The 26,837-nt window shown below is 40.5% G+C and overlaps 1 protein-coding gene and 2 long non-coding RNA genes across 3 annotated transcripts; all 3 read right to left on the reverse strand.

The window, feature by feature from the left end:
• Nucleotides 1–276: 276 nt before the first annotated feature.
• On the reverse strand, nt 277–1,092 carry LOC141591007 (uncharacterized). The gene is made up of 2 exons (XR_012520591.1): nt 962–1,092; nt 277–500 (listed from the first exon to the last, which is right to left on the reverse strand). It is a non-coding gene; the product is annotated as an uncharacterized LOC141591007 (long non-coding RNA).
• A 54-nt stretch (nt 1,093–1,146) lies between these two features.
• On the reverse strand, nt 1,147–2,927 carry LOC141591008 (uncharacterized). Its single transcript, XR_012520592.1, has 3 exons — nt 2,829–2,927; nt 2,315–2,466; nt 1,147–2,231 (listed from the first exon to the last, which is right to left on the reverse strand). It is a non-coding gene; the product is annotated as an uncharacterized LOC141591008 (long non-coding RNA).
• Nucleotides 2,928–20,185: 17,258 nt separating this feature from the next.
• On the reverse strand, nt 20,186–22,685 carry LOC141589946 (uncharacterized). Its single transcript, XM_074410566.1, has 2 exons — nt 22,485–22,685; nt 20,186–22,156 (listed from the first exon to the last, which is right to left on the reverse strand). Exons 1-2 carry the CDS (start codon nt 22,683–22,685, stop codon nt 20,186–20,188), a joined length of 2,172 nt encoding a protein of 723 aa, XP_074266667.1.
• Between the last annotated feature and the right edge of the window lie 4,152 nt (nt 22,686–26,837).

Raw genomic sequence — 26,837 nt, forward strand, 5'->3', positions numbered from 1 at the left:
CAATCAGAACGGTTGCCTTTTAGAACCGTTCTCTTTGATATATCAAAGAGAACGGCTGCATATAAGAACCAGTCTTTTTGATAAGGCAGTTCTCTTTGTTAGAGTTTTAGATTTTTTGGCGCCTCAGTTCTAACTTTTCAAAGAGAACAATTGTGATGGTACTAACCGTTCTCTTTGATCCTATTATTTTTTTTTAAAAAAAAATATTTCTATTTTTATCGTAACCCTACACGATTGAATCGTATAGCTCATAAGAATTAAACCTGTTACAATACAGAAACTCCAGCAATTTTTACACAAGAAAAGCCTTCTGATTTAATTTGAACCATTAGGACAAATTCTATTGAAACAAAATACAAAATCGTATCATGTTGTTAAGAGCCTACAAATATCGAAGATACGCTACCATGTGCAAAACATAAATAAAAATCCTCCAATCCTCATCACTTAGTCACATCATAGTGCAAATAAATCGAACTTCAAAAAATTGTAATCATCATCTGCGTAAAAATGAAGCTTGCATCAGTTTCTATAGCAGGACTCTCGTTAATCACGAGTGATTATAGGAATCTGAAAATTTAAGGAATAAGGAATGAACATATGAGAGTTGCCTGGTCCAAAATATTTGACTTGAATGAGGTTTTGTTGTCTGCGTTAGATGAATTCAAGTGACAGATAATACAGGGATGTAGTATAGGAAACCATCTTATTAATTATTATAGCTTATGAAACGACTGGCAATAGTACGATAAAAGATAAACATTGTAGCTGTCTAGCTGACATAATGATTAATGTCAATTATTCAAGTCAATAAACCAAAGAAAGTTGGTAGTCTGGTACACCAGCTACCATCACTTTTGAACTTGAGTAGGTGACCGCCTGCCGCCTTCTACATCAGATAAGCTTACTGAGCAGAAAACATATGTAATATTGTTTTCACAAAAATTAAGCAAAGGCTGACCTAATGAAGACCAAAGATCAGTTCAATGGATGTCCAACATATGTTTCTTCATCGTGTCCAGAATCTGCCACTAACAACCTCGATGGAGAAGGCTATAAAACGTTGAATGAAGCCCACTGCATATATCTGCAATAAGAGAACTCCATGTGAATGCTCAGCAAACACTGGTACACTACCAGATGATGCAGTGATGTATATATAGGAAACCGTCTTGCTAATTACTGTAGCTTATAAAATGACTTTTGAACTGATAAGACAATAAACGATAAACTTGGCAGCTGACATAACGATAAATGTAAAGTATTCAAATCAAAACAAGAGAAAACTTGGTTTATACTTGAATTAGGTTTTGCTGACATAACGATAAATGACATTTTGAGGTTTAAAAACCTCAAAAATGTAGACTAGAAATAAGATGGTTTGGGACCTTATGCGGTAATACTCTACTCAAACCCTATAGAGTGGCTATAGACTAGTTAACTAGATGTTTATCTAGGAACACAAATACATTTGATTGAACACAAAAACTGTTGTATCAAAAGCTTACAGCTTCCAGCCAATGTCTTAAGGCCAACTTTTGAGCTTTCTCATTTTGGGACCAACCTTTTCCCACCTACAGTTGGTACAAAAACTATGTTAGTTCTCAAATACTACATATGGAGTCCTAAATCAAGAAATAAACAATCCGGAGTTTGGATTTGAGACATTCCTATGTACCTTAGCAACCCTTGTTTTTGCCCTTTCCCATTTTGCTACAGCACTTTCCTGCACAAGAACTATCGCAGTCAGAATGCTCCTCATATGGGAAACTTGCTCTAGATGGACGAGGGTCTTCACTAGGAAAGTTTTCAATAACATGCATTTATGCATATCATGACAAAGTCAGATATACATAATTGATTTAAGCTGAGTTTTAAATTTGTAGTTTTACAATGAAACAAATAAATAGAACACACAAATTAATCCATTTGATTATGAGAGATGCATTGTTTAAAACTTTCCTGGTAAGCATTCCTGTCACCTGACAACTTATATAATACGCTGCCTATTTTGATGACGATTCTCAAAATAAAAACCATTCAATTAAACCATTTGATTATGATAGATGCATTGAGGTCAGTAAGGTGTGAAGGCTACCATATTTACCATTTACCAAGGCCTTTGATAACAGGTTATCACATTGAAAGTAAAAGAAGCATAATCAAGGTGACGAAACCACTTACAGGATAAGAGAGAAGGCTGTTCAGAATTGCTTCAGTATCCTCCTCCCCTGTCAGAGCATTAAAGAAAAAATCATATTAAAAAAGGTTACATGTCGATCTCAACCAACAGAAGCATGACAAAGATTCGCACCATTCTCCTTGAGTGCTCGAATGACCAGCTCTTCATTAAATCCCATTGCAACAAAATGGTTAAGAATAGCTGGATTCTGACTTATCGATAAAGATGATACGGCATCCTACAAGCATTTAACATGATTATCCTTCTACTTCTCCCCCTGCTTCCTAACCTGGTAACATTAGAGCTGTCACGTAACTACTTGACAATCGACACAAAATGCGTCACAGAAAACTCATCTTTGCCCCTTTTGGGTTATCTGGGTTTGGCTTCGGGTAACTTGGATGCCATGCCCAAATTCATAGAAAATCAACCATACTAATGGAACATCGATCTTTCAAACAATCAGATATAAGGAAGTATTCCTAGATGGGTTTTGAAAGATAATCTCAAGAAAGTTGAGATATTTAACTTCAAATAACAATACCAAGCATCACACAACAATCTAATTTGTCTAATTCGATTAAAAAATGGACAACCCAGAAACCCTAATTAATTAAATTGAAATTATTCAAGTGGAATATTATACCATGTAAAAGAGACAGAAGGATGTCAACGGAGGAGATGAGTCGCCGACAAATGCTCGTCGTGTGTTGTGGTTGTCGCATCTATTGTTGTCGTGGCTATCGTGCGTCGTGGCTGCGTTGGATATGGACCGTCGCATCCAAAATGCTAGTGGCAGAACGACGATGGATCAGGGTGGTGAAATAAGGTGGTAGGCGAGTGCCGGTGGACGAGGGTGGTGGCGGTGGAAAGGGAGTGAGAGGAAATGACGATATGAGTTGTGATATGAATGACGACATGAGTTGGGGTATGGAGCCAATGAAGTGTAAATAGCGGTCTTCAGTGATTTAATAGAGAACGGTCAAGGATATGGACCGTGCTCTTTGTTTTATCAAGGAGAACGGTTCTGGATATATAACCGGTCTCTTTTATATTTTAAGACGGTTGGTCAAGCCTAACCGTTCTCTTTGTTAATGTACAAGAACGGTTTGAACAAACAACCATTTTCTATTGGAATTCTATATGCCCGCCAAACTAAAAATAACAAAGTGATCGGTTCCGCTATCAACCGTTCTTGAAAGGGCGTTCTCTTTGCCTTTAATTGTAGTAGTGGCAGTGTTACGGATTTAAAGAGGGCTCGCCAACCGCAGTGCGTTGTAAGGCTCTCCAGCCATAGGAAGGAGTAATACCTGAGGCATCTTCGAGATATGTCCTTGAATTGCTTCTCGTGTGCGTGCAAAGGCTCGCCAGCTATGTTGATGGTACGTTTTGAGGCTCGCCAGCCATGTTGAAGGTGCGTTTTTAGGCTCGCCAGCCATCGATGGTCGAAAGATCGACTCTGGGAAATAGCCTGTGTGACTTCCATTTGAAAATCGGCACTCGCTGGCGAGTTAGAAACTTCTCAGGACTCGTCGGGGATATGAGTTGCTGCTCGCTGGAAGGCAGCGTATGCCATGTAATCGGCGGTGTTAAAGCTCTTGGACTTGATGGGTCGCCGTTTGTTGGGAAGAACCCAGTACCCAGTTGGACTGAGTTTGTCTTCTCAAGATTACATGCATGGTTAGTGACCACACAAATCCGTAGTCTCATAGACAAGCACGTTGAATGCAAGCATATAAGCACATAAGCACATAATCATGTGAGCAGTTAGCATATAAGCAACTAGCATGTACTATCTCACGTAAGGGGAGATAAAAGCTTTGAAAAGTTGTGAGATTTTATGTTTAGTCTTGCTGGTGGTACACCCAAAATTTGATGGATTGAAGACACGCGACTGTTGCGACATTGACTCACACGGACGCATACTGACAGACTGACAAACAGACGGTCGTGAATGTGATGCAAATTCAATATCGACACGACACAGGGGTGACTCTGACAGACTTCGCACATGTAAGTGCAACTCCTAGCCAAGAAAGGGTGACAACGCGTATCAAATCCCTGGAGTAGAAGGTTCGCTCGGCTGGAGAACAGGAATTGATTATCTTCTCCAGACATCTTTGCCCTGTTTGCTCGTTTCAGATTCCTTCTCGAGTTTTGATGATTCGGAGAGTGGAACCAAGACCTTGTCATCGTCCGAACCGATCACTGGGCTATGGGCGGTTTTATTTTGGATTGTAGTGGAGACTCAAAAGATGTTTTGAGAATAAAGGATGGGTGGCGTCTTGAAAGAGAAGCCCCTAGAGTGAGAAGGTGGGATTTTGGCAAAACGAGGAATGGGCGACGTTTTAAGGAAGAAGCCCCCCAGTAAAGAGGTATGAAATTAATTTTTGCGGCTGGGTGGGCTGCTTTTGAGGATTAATGTTGACAGTTGAGATTGAAATAGGTGTGCAGTTGTGTCCTTGTAATAGGTTTGCCTGCGTATTCACGTGTTTGCGAAATCAAACCAGATCGTAGTTCTGAGCTGGTTATTGAGGATTGAAAATTAGAAAGGGTTGTGAAAGGAGTATGCGGTTGTGCCCTTGTAATAGGACTACCTATGTATTCGCGTGTTTGCGAAATCAAACCAGATCGTAGTTCTGAGCTGTGTGTGCAATGGGCTTCAAATTGAAGGTGTGAAAATTGAATGTGTGTGGGGGTGTGGTTGTGTCCTAGTAATAGGACTTCCTACGTATTCGCGTGTGTGCGAAATCAAACCAGATCGTAGTTCGGAATGTGTGTGCCTAAGTTAACTTTTAGGACCTTAAAGTGATTTTGAGGTGTATGGTTGTGTCCTTAAAGGACTGCCTACGTATTCACGTGAAGTGAAATCTAACCAGATCGTAGTTCGGAATATGTGTGTGCCTAAGTGAGATGTTAGGACCTTAACGTGTGAGGATCACGACGGTAAATTCCGTTTGGTGACTCAAAAAATTGATTTGGGAGAATTCCCCTCGATCATGAATCGATGAGGTATAATTTGTAAAAATGTTCCTTATCTGTGAGCACACTAAAAAGTGGACCCCAAGGGTAGATTGGGTATGTCCCGTTCTCGGTAGCAAAGCATTCAAGGACTCCGTATCTGGGTCAGGGTGAAAATGGCTTCGACATTAGGGAATGTGGAGCTTGGTAATAATAGGTTTGTTTGACAGATAAAAATCTGGAGTTATGGGTCATAACGGAAGATTCCGTTTGGTGACTCGAAAGTTGATTGGAGACCTCTTGATCATGAATCGAAGAGGCATAGCTTGTGAAAATGTTTCTTGTTATGTGAGCACACTAAAAAGTGGACTCCAAGAATGTAATGGGCATGTGTTGTTCCAGGGAGCAATGTTTTTGAAAACTCCGCATCTGGGTCAGGGTGAAAATGGCTTCGACATTATGGAATGCGGAGCCTGGTAAAAAAAGGTTTGTTTGACAGATAAAGATCTGGAGCTTGTATTTGTGGTGTTTAGGCCGATGGGTTACGGCCTGTAGTGTGGTGCAGAATGGGGTCTCAGGCTGGATGTGGCCTAAGCACGAAATGGTTGGTAAACAAATGTGGGATCAGAATCCCATGTCTGGACCTTAAAGGTTAAGGTGTGATGTTACGAGCTTGAGGGGAATCCTCAAAATCCTAGATAGGTCTCCCTATAACAGTCTCTAGAAGGACTTAGGGGTGAAGCGAAGTTGGTTATGATCTTGAGGGGAATCCCCAGGATCCTAGATGGGTCTCCCTGTAACAGTCTGTTGAAGGACTTAGGGGTGAAGAAAGGTTGGGTTTTTTGTTAGTTGACGAGTCTTGAGCTATCATTTTAGCTCTTTGACGTCAGGTTTTGGTATTTTTGTGTTTTGTACTTGTTGATCCGGGAGTTTGGAGGGTCCTAGCCTTAGTCACCTCTTTACTCGGGACGAGCAAAGGTTCGGTTTGAGGATGTTTGATGTGACTCATATTTGAGCACATTTAGTCCCCGAATTAACCTCGTTCCTATGCTTTGTAGCACTTATTTGGGTCATTTACTATCTTTATTTTCCCATTTTGCATATTCTTTGAGGTTTTGTCTCCTTGGTAGGAAAGGAGTGCTAACCTTGCATTTAATAGGCGAAATGGAGCTAAATGGATCGCACCTAATGACCAAGCATCAAAGAGAAGACCAAAACTAGAGGCCTAAGTAGATAATAAAGTGAAATGGGCAATGATGAAAGGATCCTTGCATCCCCGACATGATCCTTGCGGATTGTTAAGGAGGAAAAGAAGAGAAGCAGTCTGTCCAGAAATCCGAGCGGATTGTGCACGATCAGAGCGTCCTAGAACACCAGGAGCCGGGCGTCTTGTTCCCAGGACGAGCGGCTTGCAGCGCCACGAGCCGAGCGTCTTCCCCAGGATCAGACCGGATCACAAGTCAGAAGAGCCCGTGCCATACCATGCGACGAGCAGACCGAGGCAGGACTAGCAAGGAGGATCCGCTCATTTCCCTTGGTAGCAGCATTTCCTTAACTTTTCTTAGGGTCTTGTGGACATGGGCCACAGGCCGGTCTGTGGATTTAGGCCACCTACCGATCTACAGTCACGGGCCACCTGCACGGCAAGCCAATTTGTGGACATGCAGCGGTCTTTTGAAAGACACGCTCGGTGGCGTAAAAATGCTTTCGACCGGATCGCTTTACATCGGTCGATTTCGTCTCGGTAAAGGTCTCGAAACGATGCAGAGATGTTCGGTGTCACCACCAAGCATTTGTGGGATGCTTGGAACCCGTTCGAATCCACTTTTTACCTCGGTCAAACGAAGCACAAAGCAGTGTATGACATAGGTACTAAAGATAAGGACTCGTCCCCCTTTTAGCATTCTATGCCTAAAATGACTCTCGTACGCCCTGGATAAGGCCATCCACTTTCCAAAGGTTCTGAGTAAGGGGTGAGGGTACGAATTGGGAAGCCCTTTAATCGGACACCCAATCCCGCCCGCGTTAGCGGCCTCTACTGATCGATCGTGGTTGTTTAAGTGCAAGAGTTGATAAAACGGTAAATGCATGAATGCACATCCAAAAGTTTAACCTAACATGTGAGAGCTTTCTATGTCGGTTGATTTAATCGAAGTATCAAGTATAAGATGTCAAGTTGGATTTAGATTGATTTGCATGTGAGAACGGAAATTAAACATCCATTTACCAAATTCGGATTATGATGCTTAACACGATTCATTTATTTGAAAAAGGGTGTCAATTGACAAAGTGTAAAAACATGAGCTTGTCAATCTGATCCGTTATGTATTCGGATGAACCGTAATCAGGATCGTCCTAGACAAGTACCAAAATGGGACAGAACATTGCCAGATAGCCCCGTTGGGGCGCGAGCTTATTGGCGAGGGAAAGGGGTCTGCCCAGGTTTTGAAATGTAAAAACAGGCAGCCTCTTGGGGCGCGAGCCATAAGGCGAGCCAAGAGGTGCCTCCTGGTTGTTAAAAAGGTTATTTAAAACCGTTTTTTATAATGAATGATTTGCAAGTATGATTTGCATGACTCGGAATAATTACTTTTATGTTAGTAATATTCGTTGTCGGATTTGCAAGTTTGAAAAGCATAATAAAATGTGTAAAAGGAAAATGTTTGATTTGAACTAATTATGTTAAGTTCAATTATTTGTAATTAGTCAAGTTTGTCATCGTACTCGGATTAAACTGACTTGGTATATGGAACCAAGGATGATTATGAATTATGACTAATATGTTTAGAAATGTAAACAAATGAGAAAAATGCTAAATAAAAGAAAAGGATGTTAAAATACCCATTAAAATATAATTAACCAATAATATCATCGAGTCAAGGATTAAACCGTCATGGTATAAAGCACCAAGGGTGATTATAATTTATGGCTAAAGAGTTTGTCATAAAAATTATTTAAAACATTTGAAATGGTAAAAACCGATTGCAAATAAGAAAGAAATAAAGAGGAAAGACAAGAACAAACACGGATGAGTCTGACCCGGACACCCACAAGAGGCGCGAGCCTCCTGGCATAGCAAGGAGCTTCTGTCTCAGGCCAAAACTCGATTTTGGCTCGTCTAACCTATATTTGAATCGTGTTATGCATTGTTCATGCTTATTGACTCATAAAAACAGTAAATACATGAAATAAAGTGAGTTGTTTACACCGTCAAACTTACGTATTTTGATGTTTGCATGGTATACGACTTTAGAGACGGTTTTCTCGTTGTGACTGCTCGCGATCAAAGAAGTTTAAAAAGAGTGCCTTAAAAAAGGATTTAGTTTTGAAAATATGTTGAAAATATGTTAATTAAAACATGTTGATTGATGTTGAGTTGGTCGAATGGGTCGGTCGAATGCACGGCGACGGTACCAAAAAATATGTGTAAGGCTTGTGTTTACGATCGGTAGGTCGTAAACACGTGTCGATTTTGTGACTTAGGAAGTCGAGTCTAGAAGTTTAAGGGAGAAGGAGGAGGCGGACGCTCGCGTGAAGATTATGGTGTGTGATGGTGGGTATTTATAGAGAAATGTGGGATGGTAGGTCGGTTAGGTTTTTTTGGAGGCTAAGGAGACACCCAATTGAGGCGCGGGCATGCCAGCTATGCAATGGGGTGCCCTGTCCTTTTCAATTTGGACGTGGCCTTTTCTCCATCAATTGTTTGGTTGGTTTGATTTGTGGTAATCAAATAGGATGTCGTGTAACAATATGGGCACCTAATAAGATGATTTTGGGTGTTACTTGAGGTAGGTGTTTTGTGTGCTTGACTCGGGTTTGACCCGTGTGAGTCGGGATTTGAATTTCGAATCGGTTTTTGGCCCGGTGTCGATTTTGACTCTAATTAGGGTCATTTTAATGGAAATGACATGATGAAAACATTCATGGCATTATTTTTGATATTCGGGATTTGGGTTGACTCAGGTTGACTCGAGTTGCGGGTTTCTGAGTCGATTTTGGGTCCGAAGACGGTTTTAACTCTAAATAGTGTCATTTTAATGCAAATGAAGTTAGAAAACTTTTGAAATCATTTTTCATATTCGAGTAGTGCATTAAACCGTCTCATGTATAGCCAATCCACGCACGCATATCAAAAACACGTTACAGTCCGATCATCATCGGGTGGTTTTTGGAAGGTGCAGATACTGGGTATCTACAGGTCTTAATAGTCATTTAAGCCCTTAGTAACCCTAATTCTTGTACCTAGTCTTTAGTATAAATACCCCTTTGTACTACTTAGATTAGCATCATTCCATAATCAACTCTTGTGCTCTCTTAATCTATTCATAATCATGTTAATTTAGTTGTAATACAATTTCTCAATATTAATCACATCTTAATATTTCCTTAATTTCTCTATTGTTCTTCCTTTATTTTGGGTAATTAGAAGATTATTTGGGTTTATTTGGAGGATTGACAACCTTCCATCAATCATCAAGTACTTCTATTATTCTTTGCTTTATTATTTGGAACCATCTTCATAGGTATAATTCTCTCTTAATCTTGTTTAATTATTGTTAATCACTTTCATTTATTCATCATATTTTGCATTGTTAGTATGATTGACAACCTTATTAGCATGCTAAACTTGATCATGCGTGAGTAGTTTCCTTAGCTAGGGTTAATGGGGAATTAGGGGAAACAAACATTGGGAATGATTCATGCTTAATCTAATATGTTCTCATAATTAAATTGCTTGCTTGTTGTGATTTCAACTTATGCACATGTTATGTTTGATGAAATGCGAGCCTATGAATCCTTGAATTTTTTACCTATCACCTATCTCTTCAATGAGGCTTGTAAGCTTATACACCAAGTCGAGCCTCATTAAACCATGCATATAGTTGGATAGGAAGGATTAAGTCGACTTGTAGGTGTTGTACAATCTAATCGATTCGGCTCCGGGACTCAAACATTCTTAGGGATTGTAAGATATACACTAACTCGATCCCATCACAACAATAAGTGCTTGCTATATAGTTGAGAACATGTTTGTATGATCAACTCCCATGAATCCCCTATGAAAACATGACACCCTAGTGCTTTTAATCAATTGTTTACATCTCCTTTTAATTACCTTGCTTGTTTTCATTACTTTACTTTCATCTTGTTGATTAGTTTAGATTACACATCACCTCAACCCAAATTATGACACCCTTAGACATAGCTACTTATAATTGAGAATCCTACATCAATACCCGTCCCTTGGGATCCGACCTTTACTTGCCTCTTTACTAAGAGTAGTTTGTGAAGTTATAAATATAGTTTTGGTTGGTAGCTTTTGACGACGAGTTTGAAACCACACCCGTAAGCTTTGTACTTTTGTCTTTATGGTCATATTGTTGTTGTTGTTAAACCCTAATAAGATATTTTATGGGTTTAGGGTAAATTTTGATTATATGATGTTTGACAGATGACGAGTTTGTAGAGGAGCCTTTCTGTTTTATTGCTGTGATTTTTTGGATTGAAAATAAGGTAATGTTTCCCTACTTATTTGGTTTATAATTAATTAATTGTTTATGATTTTTTGTAGCCATGTGATCGTTGGTTGCAATTGATGGAGATTTGGTGGTTGGTTTTGTTGGTTGGATGATAGTTGTGGAACTATGTCAGGAGATGGTTCCATACCAATGTTCACCCCTTGTGACTCCCGTCACAAGGGGGATGTGCTCATTAAGGAGCTGGGATCGTTCGTTGCGATGAGCGGGGATATGGTGGGCAAGGCTACGGTCCCCCCACTGGTGGTGTGGGTTACCTGTTGCGATGGGTAATCTGGCAGGGCTACACATATTAGTGTGTAGTTAGATTAATGATTGGTTATTGTTGGAGTTGGAGTTTGGTTGATTGTATTGTTATATTTGTTTCCGCTGCGTATGTTGATTTGGTTATACAGTAGACTGACCCTGTTTCATGTTTTAAATTCCTTGGCATTCAAAAGTTTTGCCCAACAATCGATCACATCACTCGTTAAATACTTAGATTGTCGTAGCGTTACCATTTAAATACGCCGAAGAGAAATGTCACCCACATGCACAAGAAGTTCCCTGGTTCAGGACTACCATTGTTAACTCAAAACAGGATACAGGACGTTTTAAATTTAAATATTGTACATTAGTAGATATATATATATATATACCTGGCTAAATCGGTATGTTTTCCTCTACTATACGACACATAATCAGCAATGCAATTCTGAAAGTCAGTAAGAGGAGTAATAATGCATGTATCTGTGCTTAGTAAATTATGAACATTTTGATTGTTGATGACTTTGCCCTTGGTAGTGTCAGCACTGTCAAGCACATTATGCTCATTTGTACTCTTGTCTTTTATCCTAGCTATGTCGTTTGTATTACTCACATCTGTCGTGCTGTCATTGTTCTCACAAACATCATTACCATCTGGTATATTCCCTTCTGTACAACCTACCTCCATTGTTCTCTTCTTAACCCTAACAGTCTCATTGTTGTCAGGGACACCAATATCATCGGTACTCTTCTCTTTCTTTCCAACTACCTCCTCTCTTATCTTCTCATCCCCAACAGTCTCATTACCCTCGTAGAATTCTTCATCAGACGAATCCAGTTTCTTTGGGAAGGGCTTCTCTTGATACTGCTTCACCTTTGTTAAAACGTCATCACAAACAATGTTGCACTTGGATGAAACAAAAGTGCAAAGATATTTTATTCTCAATATTCGAAGTCCATCCATCTACAAAAGTTAGAATATCTTGAGGATAGGTAACTTATAAACAAGAATGTCTTTTTAATACTTTAAGAAAGATCATTTAATTAAACCAAAAGTACATTTACAATTATGGGATATAAATTGTTTAGAAACTTACGTTGTTTTTTGTCAACCCACAAGTCCAATACTGACCCCCCTTGTACGTTTCCATGGGTTTCATTGTGTAAATACCACAATCAACAACATTTTGATGGTTTCTCCAAGGCATTTTTAATACAGCTGGCTCCATTGCTCTTACTCTTTCCTTCAAATCACCAATGTCATTGAAATATTCTGCCAAAGCATTACGCTACATGGAAAAATTCAGATTAAACTATCTAGAAAGACCGTGCAAAAAATATGACATTGTAAAAGAAAAAATAACCAATGAAAGGCAACTGAACAATTACCATATTCCAAGGTTTGTTTCCATAACGAGTTTTTGGGGTTTCATCATGCTGTTGATTATCAAGAATGACAAATTTGTTCTTCTCCATATTGAATACGAACAGGTAAAAATGCTTGTCAGATATTATTGGGAAAAAAAACTGTTTTATATAAGAAAAGATTAGAAGATACAACAGACATAAAATTTGTTACGAGAGTAAATTAGCAGCAGATAACATTATGTATTGACTATATATATTGTTTGAGCTAACCATATCAACTTTTGTCACATCAATAATCCCAGCATGATTTAACTCATTTCTAAGATGCTTTTTGAATACTTCCAATTGTCTTTCAAATTTGGATTCTTTCCTTTGCCCTTGAAATGCTTGTTGCACACACAGAACATAATATTCTTCTATTAATATACATTTGTATAACATAAAATTATTGTAATATAGAATGAAATAAAATTTTACTTACAAATACGAGGGTTGAAGCAAAGAATCGACTTGGTGTTGAAGATTTTCTTTCAAGTTCATTGAAATTCAAGTAAGCTGACCAACAATCAACCACGGCATCTTCTATATACCGAGGTGGTTTTAGAGATGCAAAAAGATATCGGGTACCCACGACATTCATAAACTCAATGAGCTTTTCACTGGTTCAGACGTTACACAAAACAAGTCAGTTAATTACACATATGTACATTATCTTTATTAATAATGCACATAATACCCAAACGAAATGTACAGAATGATTAAATAAAAGAAACATAATGAGTAGAATAAAATATACCTAGCAAGAAGAGTGTCTTTTCTCTTAGTGTAGTAGACGTAGTCAACAATACAGTGCTGAAACTCAGATGGCTCTGTACATGGGTCAGTGTCTCCTCTTAATAAATCAAGTTCAGTACTAATATCTAATCTTTGGTTGGGATTGGTTGCCTTGGGTTCTTCACTATAATCTTCAGATAACATGCTACATACAAGGGTATTTATAGGATTATCCGTATTGGCTTCTTGCTCATTCTCCCCGTCACTATCAACATAAAGATGGTTCGAATCATTTCGTACATCCTTGTCATCATCAGACATTTTGTTTTTGTCACACTCCCCTTCTGACACCTCTTCCTTGTTGTCTTCATTCCCATTTTCAACTGTTTCAACTTTGTTTTCGTCAAACTCCCCTTCCGACACGTCTTCCTTGTTATCTTCATTCCCATTTTCAACTGATTCAACTTTGTGTGGACAGCGGGCCGCCCACGGGGGTGCTTGGTGAGAAACGGGGAACAAGCGTTTGCATTTTGTATGGAGTCGCCACCAATTTTTATGGGAAATTGGAACCGTTCGAATACCTCGTGTCATGTCAAGACACAAAGTAGTGACATGAACACTAAGCAATCGTTACCCTTAGCATTCTATGTCTAGAATGACTCTCGTGGATGCCAATGAACACGGGTGCTCACGGAGATCTGGAGTAAGGGGTGAGGGTACGTATTAGGAAGCTCTTTTGATCGAACACCTAATCCCGCCCGCCTCGATAGCGGCCTCTACTAATGATTAGGGAAGTTATTCGTACTTGATATATCGTCGATTATATGCATGCGATGCAACATCCAAGTTTTAATCCTAACATGTGAGAATTTAACTAAGTCGGTTGACAATTAGTTAGCAAACAATTAATGTCGAGGTAGGAATTTAATGTTCATTTACATGTGAGAAACATACAAACAATAAAAGGAATACAATAACTATAAATTACAATAATGAAAATTACATTAATTACAATGGAATAGGCGATTTATGTCGAAAATACCGCTAAAACGGATAATTTGAGAAAATAAATAAAAGAATAAAAGAATAAAATTAATGAAATAAACGAACAGGAATTAGCGTGATATTACGGATAATAGTTAGTTAATACGTAGCCTAATTAATTACGTCAAGGCAGAAAAGGAGTTCGAGGCGAACTCATCTCGAACAGCGCAAAGCAGATCGCGCCCTCGGAAGAGGCGCGGCAGATTCCGCGCTGTTCAAGGGTGAGTTCGGGCCGTAAGCCGAATCGCAAATCGTTAATGTTAATTATTAATTTTATGGATCGATTAGATTATTGACTCGGATGAAAGTGATTTAATGCATTAATTATGTACGAACAAGTCATAAAAACAGTAAAACATGCATGAGACGGAAACGAACGAATTAATTACATGAAGGAACGATGTTAATGAATGAGTCCTCTATTGAAATCAATTAACTAGGTTAAATATGCGATATATGACGAATATACAATGAATATGTGAATAAACAGATGCAAACTATATCAATGACGAATCCCAGAAACCCAATATGAACAAATTGAATCTCTAAAATCCGGGTTTGAATTTAATGACGAAAACCCGTAAATATTGGATTATTTAGGATTTAAGTCGGACTTATGATGATTAAAACAAGTTAATGATGATGATTAATATACATGTGATTATTAAACTATCATGTGAAAGAATTAAAGAACAAACAAATACAAATCAAATACGAACAAGAACGAATTACAGAGGACGAGGAAGAAGAAAAGAAGCAGGAACTGCGGCAGCCTCACGAAGAGGCGCAGCAGGAACTGCGCTCCTTCGAAGAGGCGCAGCAGTTGCTGCGTCTTTTCTCGACGTTTGTCTACTGGAAATCCGAAAAAACAGGTTTTAACAAAGGGTTTTAGAAATCGGTTTTAACGGTATTTTCGACATAAATCTTACAATGGTGATACGATAAATAAAAAATACAATAAATAAATAAGGATTATACACCCTCAGACTTACATGTTTGGCGAAACGAGATGAACTAAGATATCGACTAGTGAATGCTCGACGCGAATGCAAAGAGAGTGCCCTCGTAAGAGGAAAACGATTGATTAATTTAAGGTTGATTGAGTGTAGTTGGTCAAATTGGTCGGTCATGCAACGGAGGGGCTGGTACCCGGAAAGATCCGAGCTTACGTGGTCGGAAGTCCAAGCACGTAGGCGCCAATTAGTAAGAACGAAGTCTAGAATGCAAAGGGAGAAGAGAAGGGCGGACACTTGCGTGAGAAATATGAGGAACGAAAGCTCCTATTTATACTAATCACGTGAAGGAATAGGGTTTCAGAGACTCTTTGGAAGTGAATCTCGGAAAGATATAAAAAAGATACGTAAATCATGCAAAGAAGGGCCTGGGAAGAGGCGCAGCAGCCACTGCGTCTCTTGGAACAGCGCAAAGACTCATGCGTCTATTCCTGGGAGGTTTCCTCTGTTTGAAGAAAGATTTCCGCGTTTGAGTTATGGTAGGACGGAAATAATTCGATTATCTTATGAATATTACGGGATATTATTTGCCAAAAGATAAAACTTATGAAATATGGAATAGAAATATCCGGAACATTCCAGAACATTCTGACTCGGGATTTAACAGTTATCAGAAAATGGAGACGGTTTTTGACCCGGACTCCGAATGTACTCTAATTACTGCCAAAACGACCGTATTAGGACGTAGATGACAACTAAGAGGTCGACATTAATATTTGAGCAAACACTTGACGATAATCTTACGAACTGTCACAAATCGTTCCGCGAATCAAACATGCGGCCCAATCATCACCGGGTGGTTTGCGGGAGGTGCAGAAACGAGGTGTCTACAGAGCCCCCACTTTGACTGAGGCTTGGACAAGGCGAAAGTCAAAGTATAGCCATCAGGTCAATCGAAGATTACAACCTGATGACTATGGCGACGCGAGGCGGCTCAAGGGGTCTGAGCCAAGGACCTATCGTCGGGAACATTTTAGAGTCTGTCGACTATCGGGGAGGGTCGTTTAAAGTCCATTAGACTACGTAAGGAAGCTCGCCAGCCATAAGAAGAAATAATACCTAAGACTTAATCGAACTTCGCGGGGAAACAAGAAATATTGAAAGCAGCAGGACGTCGGTAGAAACTGCTGGGGAATCCGCTTGCGTCGGTCTCAAGCGAACTCTGGCGAAACTTGAGGTTGAATCTGCTTGCGTCGGTCTCAAACAAACTCTTGCTGGGGAATATTGTGATGACTAGGAACATCTTGATCGTCGTGAAAGAAATCTTGAGTGAGCAAAGATCTTGCAAAAATACTACATGCGCGGGGACAGACGACTAGGAACATCTTGATCGTCGTGAAAGAAATCTTGAGTGAGCAGGACTGCAAAATACTACTGCGTCGGATAAAATGACTTGAGCAATACTGCAAAATATTGCTGCGCGGGATAAAATGAATTTGGACAAATCTTTGCAAAATCCGTCGCTTTGGATAAAACGGGGCGAACGAAAGAAAATCGTCGAAACGGACCAAAAGAATATAATAGCGTTGAAGAAGAGGCGCACCAAAGATGGGCCCACAAATAACGAACTCATAACGAACTTTTGAAAATTCGTATGGAGGGAACACAAAGAAGAGGCGCAGCAAGAGCTGCGTCTCTTGGAAGAGGCGCAGCTGGCCCTTTCTTTGCGTCTTTTCCCCAATTTGGCTATTTCCGCGTAAAAACGCGAAATCAGAAGGATTATGTTTCATTATTTCGAAACTCAATTCCTTCAATTTCTCTCTCAAATCTTCACCATTTCCGCCGAGGTTTGATTCAAAAGCTTGCTTTAAACATGACTAATCGAGGTATGTGTCTTAATCTTGCATTAGTCATTTACATTTGTCGAATTTTGAGCCGCGAGAATTAGGGTTTTCGACCCTTTTGATCGAAAATTTGGGGCTTTTCCCCCAAATGGATTTGCTTTGCCAAATTGATGTTAGAAATGGATAGTAGGCAATGTTAGGAACATGACCATGTATTTGCTTTGAATTTTCATCGAGTTTTGGGCCCTTGAGCGAATTTTGAGACGGTTTTACAGCTGAACCGTAAATTGCTTCGAAAATAGCCTTAGGATTGTCCATTGGGGATGAATTTTGATATTTGGGATCCTTGGATGATGGGTAAACTTCCTGCCATCTCGAAATTTTGGTTTGTGACAACTTTTTCAGGGCACCTTTCTAGGGCATAATCGCCGTTATAACGAAATGCTGCCGAACTTTCGGCTTGAACCCGGAACTAGGCTTTGGCTTGGGCTTAACTTGACCCAATTTATCACATGAGTGATCGGGTTGGTGGGAACGTGGCCAAGGATGGCACGGAAAAGGCGTTTTCAGGGCCCTGGGCTCGAAAACTCTTTAACAAAGGCTTGTCGTCATGTGACGCGGCCTAAATTTACTTTAACGTTGAAGGTGATGAGGCTTCTACTTCTGGGAGGACTCCCATGGAGGTAGACGCTGCTGTTGAGGAAGCTTTGGAGCAGGTCTTCACCGATGCGGTGATGGCTACTGGAGACGAGGCTCACGAGGAGGAGGCCGTCGAGGAGGAGGAGGAGGCCCCGAGACGGGCCAACGTCAGGCGAGGAGGTCGTCGGTGGGAGCTCCGCGTGGGAGAGACACGGGAGAGTAGGCACCTCGTGTGGGCTGCAGAGGGTCACCTGTCCTACAGGACGGTGAAGAGCTTGGTAAATAAGAATTCACTACTCATTACCTATTCTCTTTCGTTCTTTTTGTCCAAACTTCTTGCAAATTTCCTTCAAAGCTAAAGATAGCTTTGTTTCAAATAATGATAGGAGGCCGGGAACATCAGGTCGTTCTCGGGTTACACGACAGCGATGGAGCACTACGAGCGGCTGTCGGCGGAGGAGAGGGCCATGATCGAGCGTGGAGCGTTTGGTCCTCTGGTTCAGGTCTGGAGGGATATCGTGAAGAGGAAGTTGCGGGCTAACCTTAGCCTGGTACGCGCTTTCTTGGATCGATTCTGGGATACGACTTCCACGTTTCACCTGCCTTTCGGTGAGGTGGGAGTTACTCTGGAGGATTACGGCATGATTTACAGTGCGTGCGGGACCGAGGAGATGGTGTGGCCGAGACTGCTATGAGAGCGGATTCGGCCGAGGCGAGGAGGTTGATCGGCTGGAACTTATCGCCGAAGGTGTTGCGATCTTAGGGCTTGGTACCAGTACCTACGTCCGAGACTACTTTGCGGGGAAGACCCCGGAGCTGGTGACGATCGATGGGAGGGAGACTGCTCCTCCTCCTTGTACCGCTGAGCAGAGAGCTCGTCTGTGGCTTTGGTGGTTCCTGTCTTCGATTTACCTCGGAGACAAGGGCGAGAGGCTATCGACGAAGCTTCTTCCCTTTCTTTCGACGAGTTCCCTAGGCGCTGGGGGACGGGTCATTGCTGGTTTTGCGGTCCTCATCCGCTTCATGAGGGCCATGGTTCGTCCGAGTTGATGGAGAAGGGGACTTCTCCGGCGCCTGTCGGACTGGACTCTTGTTGGAGGTATGAACCTTCCTTTAGACCAAAGCAAATTCTTTTCTTTATCGAATTACGAAAGATCGTTATTGATTATTCTGTTTTATAGGCATGGGTGTACTCTTACTTCCCGAGTTTCGCGCCCAAGAGGACAGAGCCGCTGGAGAAGGCATATCCCGTGGTGAGGGACTGAGTGATGTGCCGGACGAAGAGCAAGCGTTCTTCTCACAATGTCTACCGGCGGGATGTGAACGCCCTTCAGCTGAGTAGCGTGAGTATCCCACTCATATTCATTTATATTTCTTTTGCTTTTAATTGATCATAGGAATGATCTTTGCCTTTACTTGTCGCAGTGGGTGCCCAGACCTTGGGCGGAGTACGCTGGAGCGCCTCCTTTTGTCGCTGAGGTCCTTCGACCTAGAAGCCCGAGTCGGCTGTTGTTGTGGACGTCGATGGGTCCTGTGTGGTATCTGGGCGAGCGTTTGGCTCGTCAGTGCTCTCGGGGCGCGTTGACGATTCCCATCGACCCTCCGAGGACGATGTTCAGGGAGCCTACCGAGGCTGAGAGGGAGGCGGACTTGGCTGGTGCCAGTGGCGACGACCTTCTTCTGCCTGGCGAGGACTACTCGGCGTTCCTTTACGGGAGGTTGGCGTACTGGCCAGTAGTGGTGAGTATCCTTTACTTTTCTTGATTTGATTTTGAGAATTACGATGAAAGATCATCGATTAATGAGAGCTATTTGTCTTTGCAGGAGGTTTAAGCGGCGGGCATCGAGCCCCCAGTGTACCCCGAGACTCTTGAGTACACTGACGCGACTGGGAGGACGACGATCTCTGAGTTGCGTGACTTCGACGTAGCTGTGACGGATCTTTGGCCTAGACGATGGCGCATCGATTCGGAGGGTGAGCCTCCAGCTTATATACCTTTCGTGTAAGAACACGTTTGATTGAATTTGTTCACTTTACTGAGAATTTCTTTTGAAATGCAGGTCGCGCCATCTCGGTTCGTGGCACTATGGAGGGTGGCCAACCGGCTATGAGCTACCGCCATTGAGGCACTCATCGGTGGTCGAGGTCATCAGGTATGAACCTCATTTGATTTCTTTTGATTTTTGATTTTCAGTTTTGTTTGAATTGATTGACATGAGCCAATTTATTTTCGTCTCAGTGGTCGTGAGCGGAGCGAGAGGCGACCCCAGTCTCGGGAGGAGACGGCTCGCTTGTCGAGGGAGCTCGAGTTTCGGGACACCGAGATTCTTGCTCTTACGGCGAGGGTTCTTTGAGTTGGAGGGTGCCCAGCTGATGAGTCTGCGTAGTTCTGTAGACTTGTACATCTGATTTTGAACATTTTTGGACTTGTTTGGGGCGCAAGCCCCCAGTTTGCCTGGACTTTGGACTTGATTCGGGGCGCAAGCCCCCAGTTTGCTTGTTCATTTGTATATATGATGGCCTGAGCAGGCCCGGTCCTGGAATATTCGGGACCCTAGGCAAAATTAAGAATCGGGGCCCCTTTATAAAAAAATACAATGTACGATAAAAAAAAATTAAAACATACCATAATATTTCTATCGTAGAAAACGGGTTCTATGAGCATTTTGAGATGCAAAATCATTGATGATTACATCAACATCAATGTCTTTCAAAAGCTCCTTCTCGATTGACAAAATTGCAAGACCATTCAACCGTTCTTGTGACATTGATGACCTCAAGTAGGTTTTGATCAATTTCAACTTTGAAAAACTTCTTTCCGCGGAAGCCACTGTCACGGGAACTGTTAAAAAAATTCTATAAGCGATTGAAGCATTAGGATAACAATCTGCACTTATAACAAACTCAAGAATTTCAGTAGCCGACATTAGTTTATTTGGCAAGGTAGATTGTATCACTTTGAATTCAGAGTAAAGATCATTTAAATCAACGTCGGACGTGTAAGTAGAGTGAAAAGTAACACAACGTCCTCTTAATTCATTTTCATCCAATGACTTTAACTTGTTTGAATCAAACAAAAATCCGAAAATACTTTCAAAAGTTTTTAATTGCTCAAATCTGGTTTTTAAAGAATTAATAGCCATATCAACAACAACAAAAAAATACTCATATTTAAATAACTCTTCAGGAGACTTATTTTGTTCATCGTCTTGATTAGTTTCATCAAAATGTCTTTTTCTAATACCACGACGCTTTGTCGGAAGTGTAGGCTCTACATCCATCTCAAGTGCAATACTTTTAGCAATGTTCATACTAGAAGTGAATCCTTCATCTCTAAACTTTTCAAAATATGACAATATACCTTGGACTTGTTCTATGGTGATGTCAATACACATAGACTTAGATTGCAATTTCTTGCTTACCATATTTATAACAAACAAAATATCATACCAAATAACTATACCAAGCAAGAACTCAAAACTCCCAAGTGCATTATACAAAGACTCAGCCTCACTCTTTGACTTTGCATCATTAACACAAGAATCATATAAAATAGACAAAGCCAATCTTAATTGTGGAGTTTGAAATCTAATAGCTTTAACACTTTTAATTCGACTCTCCCAACGAGTATTAGATAAACATTTTAAAGTAAGTTCAGGGACATTAGCAAGCAAAATTTTCCATCTTTTTGTAGAACTAGAAAACAAAGTATACATGTGTTGAACAATTCCAAAAAATGAAGTAGCTCTAATGCAAGAATGTGCCATGTCACTAAGAGCAAGATTCAAACTATGACAAGCACAAGGCATATATAATGCGCTTGGATTTACTTCTAGTAGACGCTTTTGTACACCTTGATGTTTCCCTTTCATATTGGAGCCGTTATCATATCCTTGACCCCTTATATCATGAACATTCAGATCAAGGGACTTTAAAACATTTTGTAATACATTAAAAAGTCCTAATCCTGATGTATCATTCACTTCCAAGAACTCTAAAAAGTACTCCTCAATTTGTAATTTTTTGGCCGACATATTCACACATCGTACAACAAGAGTCATTTGCTCTTGATGAGCAATATCAGGGGTACAATCAAGAATTATTGAAAAATATTTTGCGTCTTTGATAATCTTTATTATAGAACATTTCACATTATTAGCTAAAAGGGAAATCAATTCATTTTGAATTCTATGCCCAAGATAATGATGATGAATATCCCGATTTTGAATGCGTCTAACATGATCTTGCATTATTACATCAAACTCCGCAATCATTTCAATCAATCCTAAGAAATTACCATTACTATCTTGATATAGTTTTTCATGTGATCCTCTTAAAGCCAAATTATGAGTGGCAAGACATTTTACAGCTGAAAATATTCTAACTAACACTTGCCTCCATCGGTCTTTCTCTTTCATTATAGCTTCCAGCAAGTTTTTATCAATTGTTTCATTATTATCTAGCCTTATTCTCGTTTCATTCCAAGTAGACATATTATTCATATGCTCATTACTATTTTCATGATGCTTGAGTCTGTCAATAATATGTTTCCAGTCACTTAAACCATCATTTGCTAACAAACTTTTGTTATTGATAGATTTGAACAACTTACAACAAAAACAAAATACTTTATCAGCATGTTTTGGAATAAATTAACCATTTTCTATCACTAATCTCACCATTATTCAACTTTCTAGAAAAATAAGCATGTTTAAAATGCCTATTGTTATCATCACATGGATAGTCAAGATTCAATTCTCTTATAGGCCCCTTTTTAATTATAGAGTCCCTTATCTTATTACTAAGATTAGTCCAATTTATAGGATCATAAATATCAATAGAAGGAATTGTCACTTCTCCATCGATGTCATTATTAGTAGGGATTGTTGGCTCTGACTGATCTAAATTTTCATTATTATTATTATTATTATCAACATCACCAATTTCACCATCTAAATTACTATCATCAATATCGTCACCTAAATTTTCATTTGGGTGATCTAAATTTTCATGAACCACATCCACATTTCTAATAAGAAATTTGTCAATAGCACCTTGTTGTGATTTATTCAACTCTTCAACAAGTTTTCTCCTTTTCCTTTTTTCACTTCCGGATAAATGTTTTTTAGGCAACATTATTGCAATTTTCACAATTATTGCACACAACAGTACAACAATAACAAGATACAACTAAGAAATCAAACATAAAAACACTAGGAAATAGGAATCAAATCAATGGATCATTCTACAAGAAAGGCATAAAAATTGAAAAGTAGATAATGGAGTGACAACACCTTGATTAATAATTTAATAGGAATCAGACGAGTAGCAAAACTAGCAATCCAGCGGAGGCACGATGCACGAAGCTTGAGTACTGTCTGGACCGCTGGACGACTGGACTCTTGCAGACGAGAAAATAAAGGCACGGAAGCAGTGTGTGAATTTTTACTTTGAAAAATTGAAAATTGATTATTAAATTTGGACTTTGGTCAGACAAGGAGAATAAGGAATAGAAGGTAGAGGAAGGTTGGGACTTGGGACTTGGAGCCGTTGCTTTAATTTAGTTTTTAATTATTATTTTTTTTTTTTTTTATTAAAACCTAGATGATTGGGCCCCTTTTAACTCTGGGCCCTGGGCAAATGCCCCACATGACCCCCCTTTGGGCCGGGCCTGGGCCTGAGTGCCTTTGCTGCTGGGTTGTGTTGCTTGTACCTGCAGGTTAGTTCTTGAACAGGTTTGGTAGACAACGGTTTACGCCGTCGTGCTGCCGAAATTTACATAGAAATCACGCAAAAGCATACATTTTATACACATATGGTCTTAATTAGCGCAAAAATGAGACTCAAAAGGACAAAAATGCAAAAAATGCAAAAAATGCAAAAACTTTGTCGGAGATGACCGGACGGTAGGGAGGGTTACCCCCTAAAAAAAGAAAAAAAGAGAAATCTGTAAGTGTAGAAGTGAAAATGTTGAAATTTGTTAAAAAATGAAAATAAAAGAAAATTACTTCTTAAAAAAATGAAATTAAAATGAAATTTATTTCCTAAGAATAAATAAATGAATTAGAATAATAATAAAAAGAAGAAATAAGTGCGATGAAAATGGCGAAGGTGTCGACGTCGCCTCGAAATGCGTGCCCGCGAATTTAGGAAACATGAAACATGGTAAATTGCTCGTATTTACCAAAATAAAATCCCGTAGGAATAGGAAATTATTCGTTATAGAATTAGGAAAGATCCAAACGCGGAAATCGCAGAAAGTGAGTCTGGGGAAGAGGCGCAGCATGAGCTGCGTCCCTTTGAATGGGCGCAGCAGGAGCTGCGCCTGTTCCCAAGCTTGTCTCTTCTGGCGGATTTTTGGAAACAGCAATTAGTATAAAGGGAAGCGTCGACGAAGCTTTAAATCATATAATTCTTCCGTCTCTTCTCCGTTAATCCACATAAAAACTCCCGAAATAAATTTTCAAGAGAAAATTGTCATCATGAATACTTTGGAGATCCGCTTGAAGGAATGGACTAATGAATTCTCGAAATTTGAGAAGCACGACATGGGTGCTCATAACCTTGGGTCTCTATTGAGTTTGAAACTCATTAAGGTTGTAAAACCGTTCTTGGATGCTTGTCTTGACTACTGGGACCCAAATTGTCATGTTTTCGCGTTCCCAGGTGGCGATATTTGTCCTTTTCCGGAGGAAATTGCTGCTATTGGTGGGTGGGACCCCGAGCATCTACCCGCCATTCCTTCTACTTCACAAGGGTATAAGACAAAATTCAGAGACCTGCTTGGATTGACTAGACTCGAGGTGGATCGGTTAGTTACCCCGAAAGGCGTGAGAATGCTGGACTTTGTAGACCGATTCATCAATGGTAACGACCCCACTTGTCTCTTATGTTGCTAGGAGGAGAGCATTTGGCTTTTGTTTGCTTCATGTGTATGTCTTCCATGGACACGTTGATGAAGATTTGCGAGGTGATCCCCGTCTTTTGGGTCTTGTTGAGCAAATGGAGCTGCGCAGGAGCCCAGCTTGCTTGTGCTTAGGGGAGATTATCTTGGGTTTGGATAATAGGAAATCCAACCGCGATCTTCCATTTTCGGGGAGTCCCGTTATCTTACAGGTAAAAGACACTTTTTTTTTTTTTTTTTTTTTTTTTTTTTTTTTTTTTTTTTTTTTTTTTTTTTTTTTTTTCGTTTTTTTTTTCGTTTTTTTTTTTCGTTTTCGTTTGGTGTCTAATACCTGCTTTTGGTAGGTTTGGCTTATGGAACGGCTCCGACTGCTCGAGCCCCCAGTTCATGCACTTTCCTATCATTCCCGTATGATTGCGATGAGGACGCGGTTATACATGGTGGACTTCACTCGGGTCTGTGACTATTGGAAGAACAAGCTGAAGAATGATGATGGCCCGTTGATTAGGTGGGTCGTACCGTGGTGGCACCTCAAGTCTGTCACTGGAGTGTCTTCTTTGGATCCCACTAGGTCTGTGCGCATTCCGGGATTGGAGTTCATGGTGTGCATCTTTCCGGAAAGATTGATGAGGCAAGTTGGTTTGAAGCAGACTATCCCGAGGCTTGATACCGTTCCGCAGACTGCTGTAGCGCTTACCACCGAGAGCCGAAGAGAGTGGGCTATCAAATGGGCCCAAAGGAACATGTGGTTCTTGAGTTTCTCCGCCAATGCTTTGTGGGTGTCGGATTCCTATCTGAGGTGGAGAAAGGCTGCAACTTCGGAAGAACGCGAGAGACTGAGGAAACGCGAGCCTGTTGACTACAAGGTGCGCGAAGGAGAGAAGGAGAAGGAGAAGCATCTGACAGAAGGAGAAGAAGAAGCTGGATTTCAGGTCATTCATCCTTCGAAGAAATCAAAGACTACTCCTGTTGCGGAAATGGTGGTTGGCAAGAATGGAAGAGTCAGGCCTCGAGAAAGACCGTTGGTGATTAGGTCTGAAGTGGTGCAAGAGCGCCCGGCTCGAGGTCGTGACAAGAAATATGACAAAAATGACAAGGGCAAGGGGAAGATGGAGGAATAGCCCAAGTCCTTATTTATTATTTGATTATTATTATTATTGTTGTAATAAAAAGGAGGGATTTTTAGAATCCTAGCCTATTCTATTTTTATTATGTAGCGTACTATTATTATTTAGAAAACGAATGAAATAAAAAAGGTTAAATGGTTATGAAACCACTGTGATTTTCTTTTATTATTCTTGTCGAATTTCAAATGCAATGCAAATATCCTTCTATTTACATTTTAGGTATATTGGGTTGAATCCCGTGAAGGATTGCCTACGTATTCACTTAAAAAAGTGAAATCAAACCCTTGCGCGTAGTTCAAGTAAATGTAAAAGAATAATTGTTCGAAGCAAGAGCTTGTAATGAACATAGAGAATAAGCATGAGCTTTTGCTTGTTCTCAAGGTGCGAATTTAGTTTATTTGATGATATGAGGATGGCAATGTCAAAATGCAAGAGCATAGTGACACTTAGCTTATTTCAGCTTGGCCAGGGGCCGTTTATTTAGTGCCACAAGAGCGACACATGGGTTCACGCGAGGCGCGTTTTTGTCCTATTCTAGGCATAGTATCGTTTCAGTTGGTCAAGGTTTGTGGGGTTTGAAAACTCATTCCCATCTAGGTCTGTGATTCTAACCGCACCCCCTGGGAGTATGGACTTGACTAGGTATGGTCCGGCCCAATTTGGTTTGAATTTTCCCCTTGGGTCGACAGGTAAAAGAGCTCTAACCGATTTGAGTACTAAGTCTCCTTCTTTGATGTTTCTTGGCCTAACTCTTTTGTTGAAAGCTCGTTTGATACGTGCTTGATATGTTTGGACATTATGTAAGGCGCGTAGCCTACGTTCATCCAGGAGGATGAGTTCTTCATATCTATCCCTCTTCCAATCGGCCGAGGATTTGACTTTCGAGTAGAATACGCAAGGATGGTATTTCTAGCTCGACTGGTTGTACGGCCTCCATGCCGTAGGTCAAATAGAAAGGAGTAGCCCCAGTGGGCGTCCTAACTGATGTACGATATCCCCATAAAGCAAAGGGTATCTTGCTTGGCCAATCTCTGTAGTTGTCAGTCATTTTCTTGAGAATTGTGACAACGTTCTTATTTGCCGCCTCTACCGCGCCGTTAGTCTGTGGTCTATAGGGCGAAGAGTGGTGATGCTTAATCTTATATTTGGCCAGCAATTGCTCGGTTTCGGCTTGGAAGTGTGACCCATTATCGCTGATGATCTCATGTGGGCAACCATATCGACAGATGATGTTGTTTTGTATGAATTTTGCCACAT

Source organism: Silene latifolia, chromosome 7, assembly GCF_048544455.1.
Source record: "Silene latifolia isolate original U9 population chromosome 7, ASM4854445v1, whole genome shotgun sequence".
In the NCBI taxonomy this organism is placed as follows: Eukaryota; Viridiplantae; Streptophyta; class Magnoliopsida; order Caryophyllales; family Caryophyllaceae; genus Silene; species Silene latifolia.

What these genes read in the sequence shown, in the direction of transcription:
- LOC141589946 (XM_074410566.1), bottom strand. Translation starts at nt 22,685, where the DNA reads ATGTTGCCTAAAAAACATTTATCCGGAAGTGAAAAAAGGAAAAGGAGA. An exon ending in TAGATGGTGAAATTGGTGAT is followed by an intron (nt 22,157 to 22,484) that starts GTTGATAATAAT and finishes TTTTGTTGTAAG; the next exon opens with TTGTTCAAATCTATCAATAA.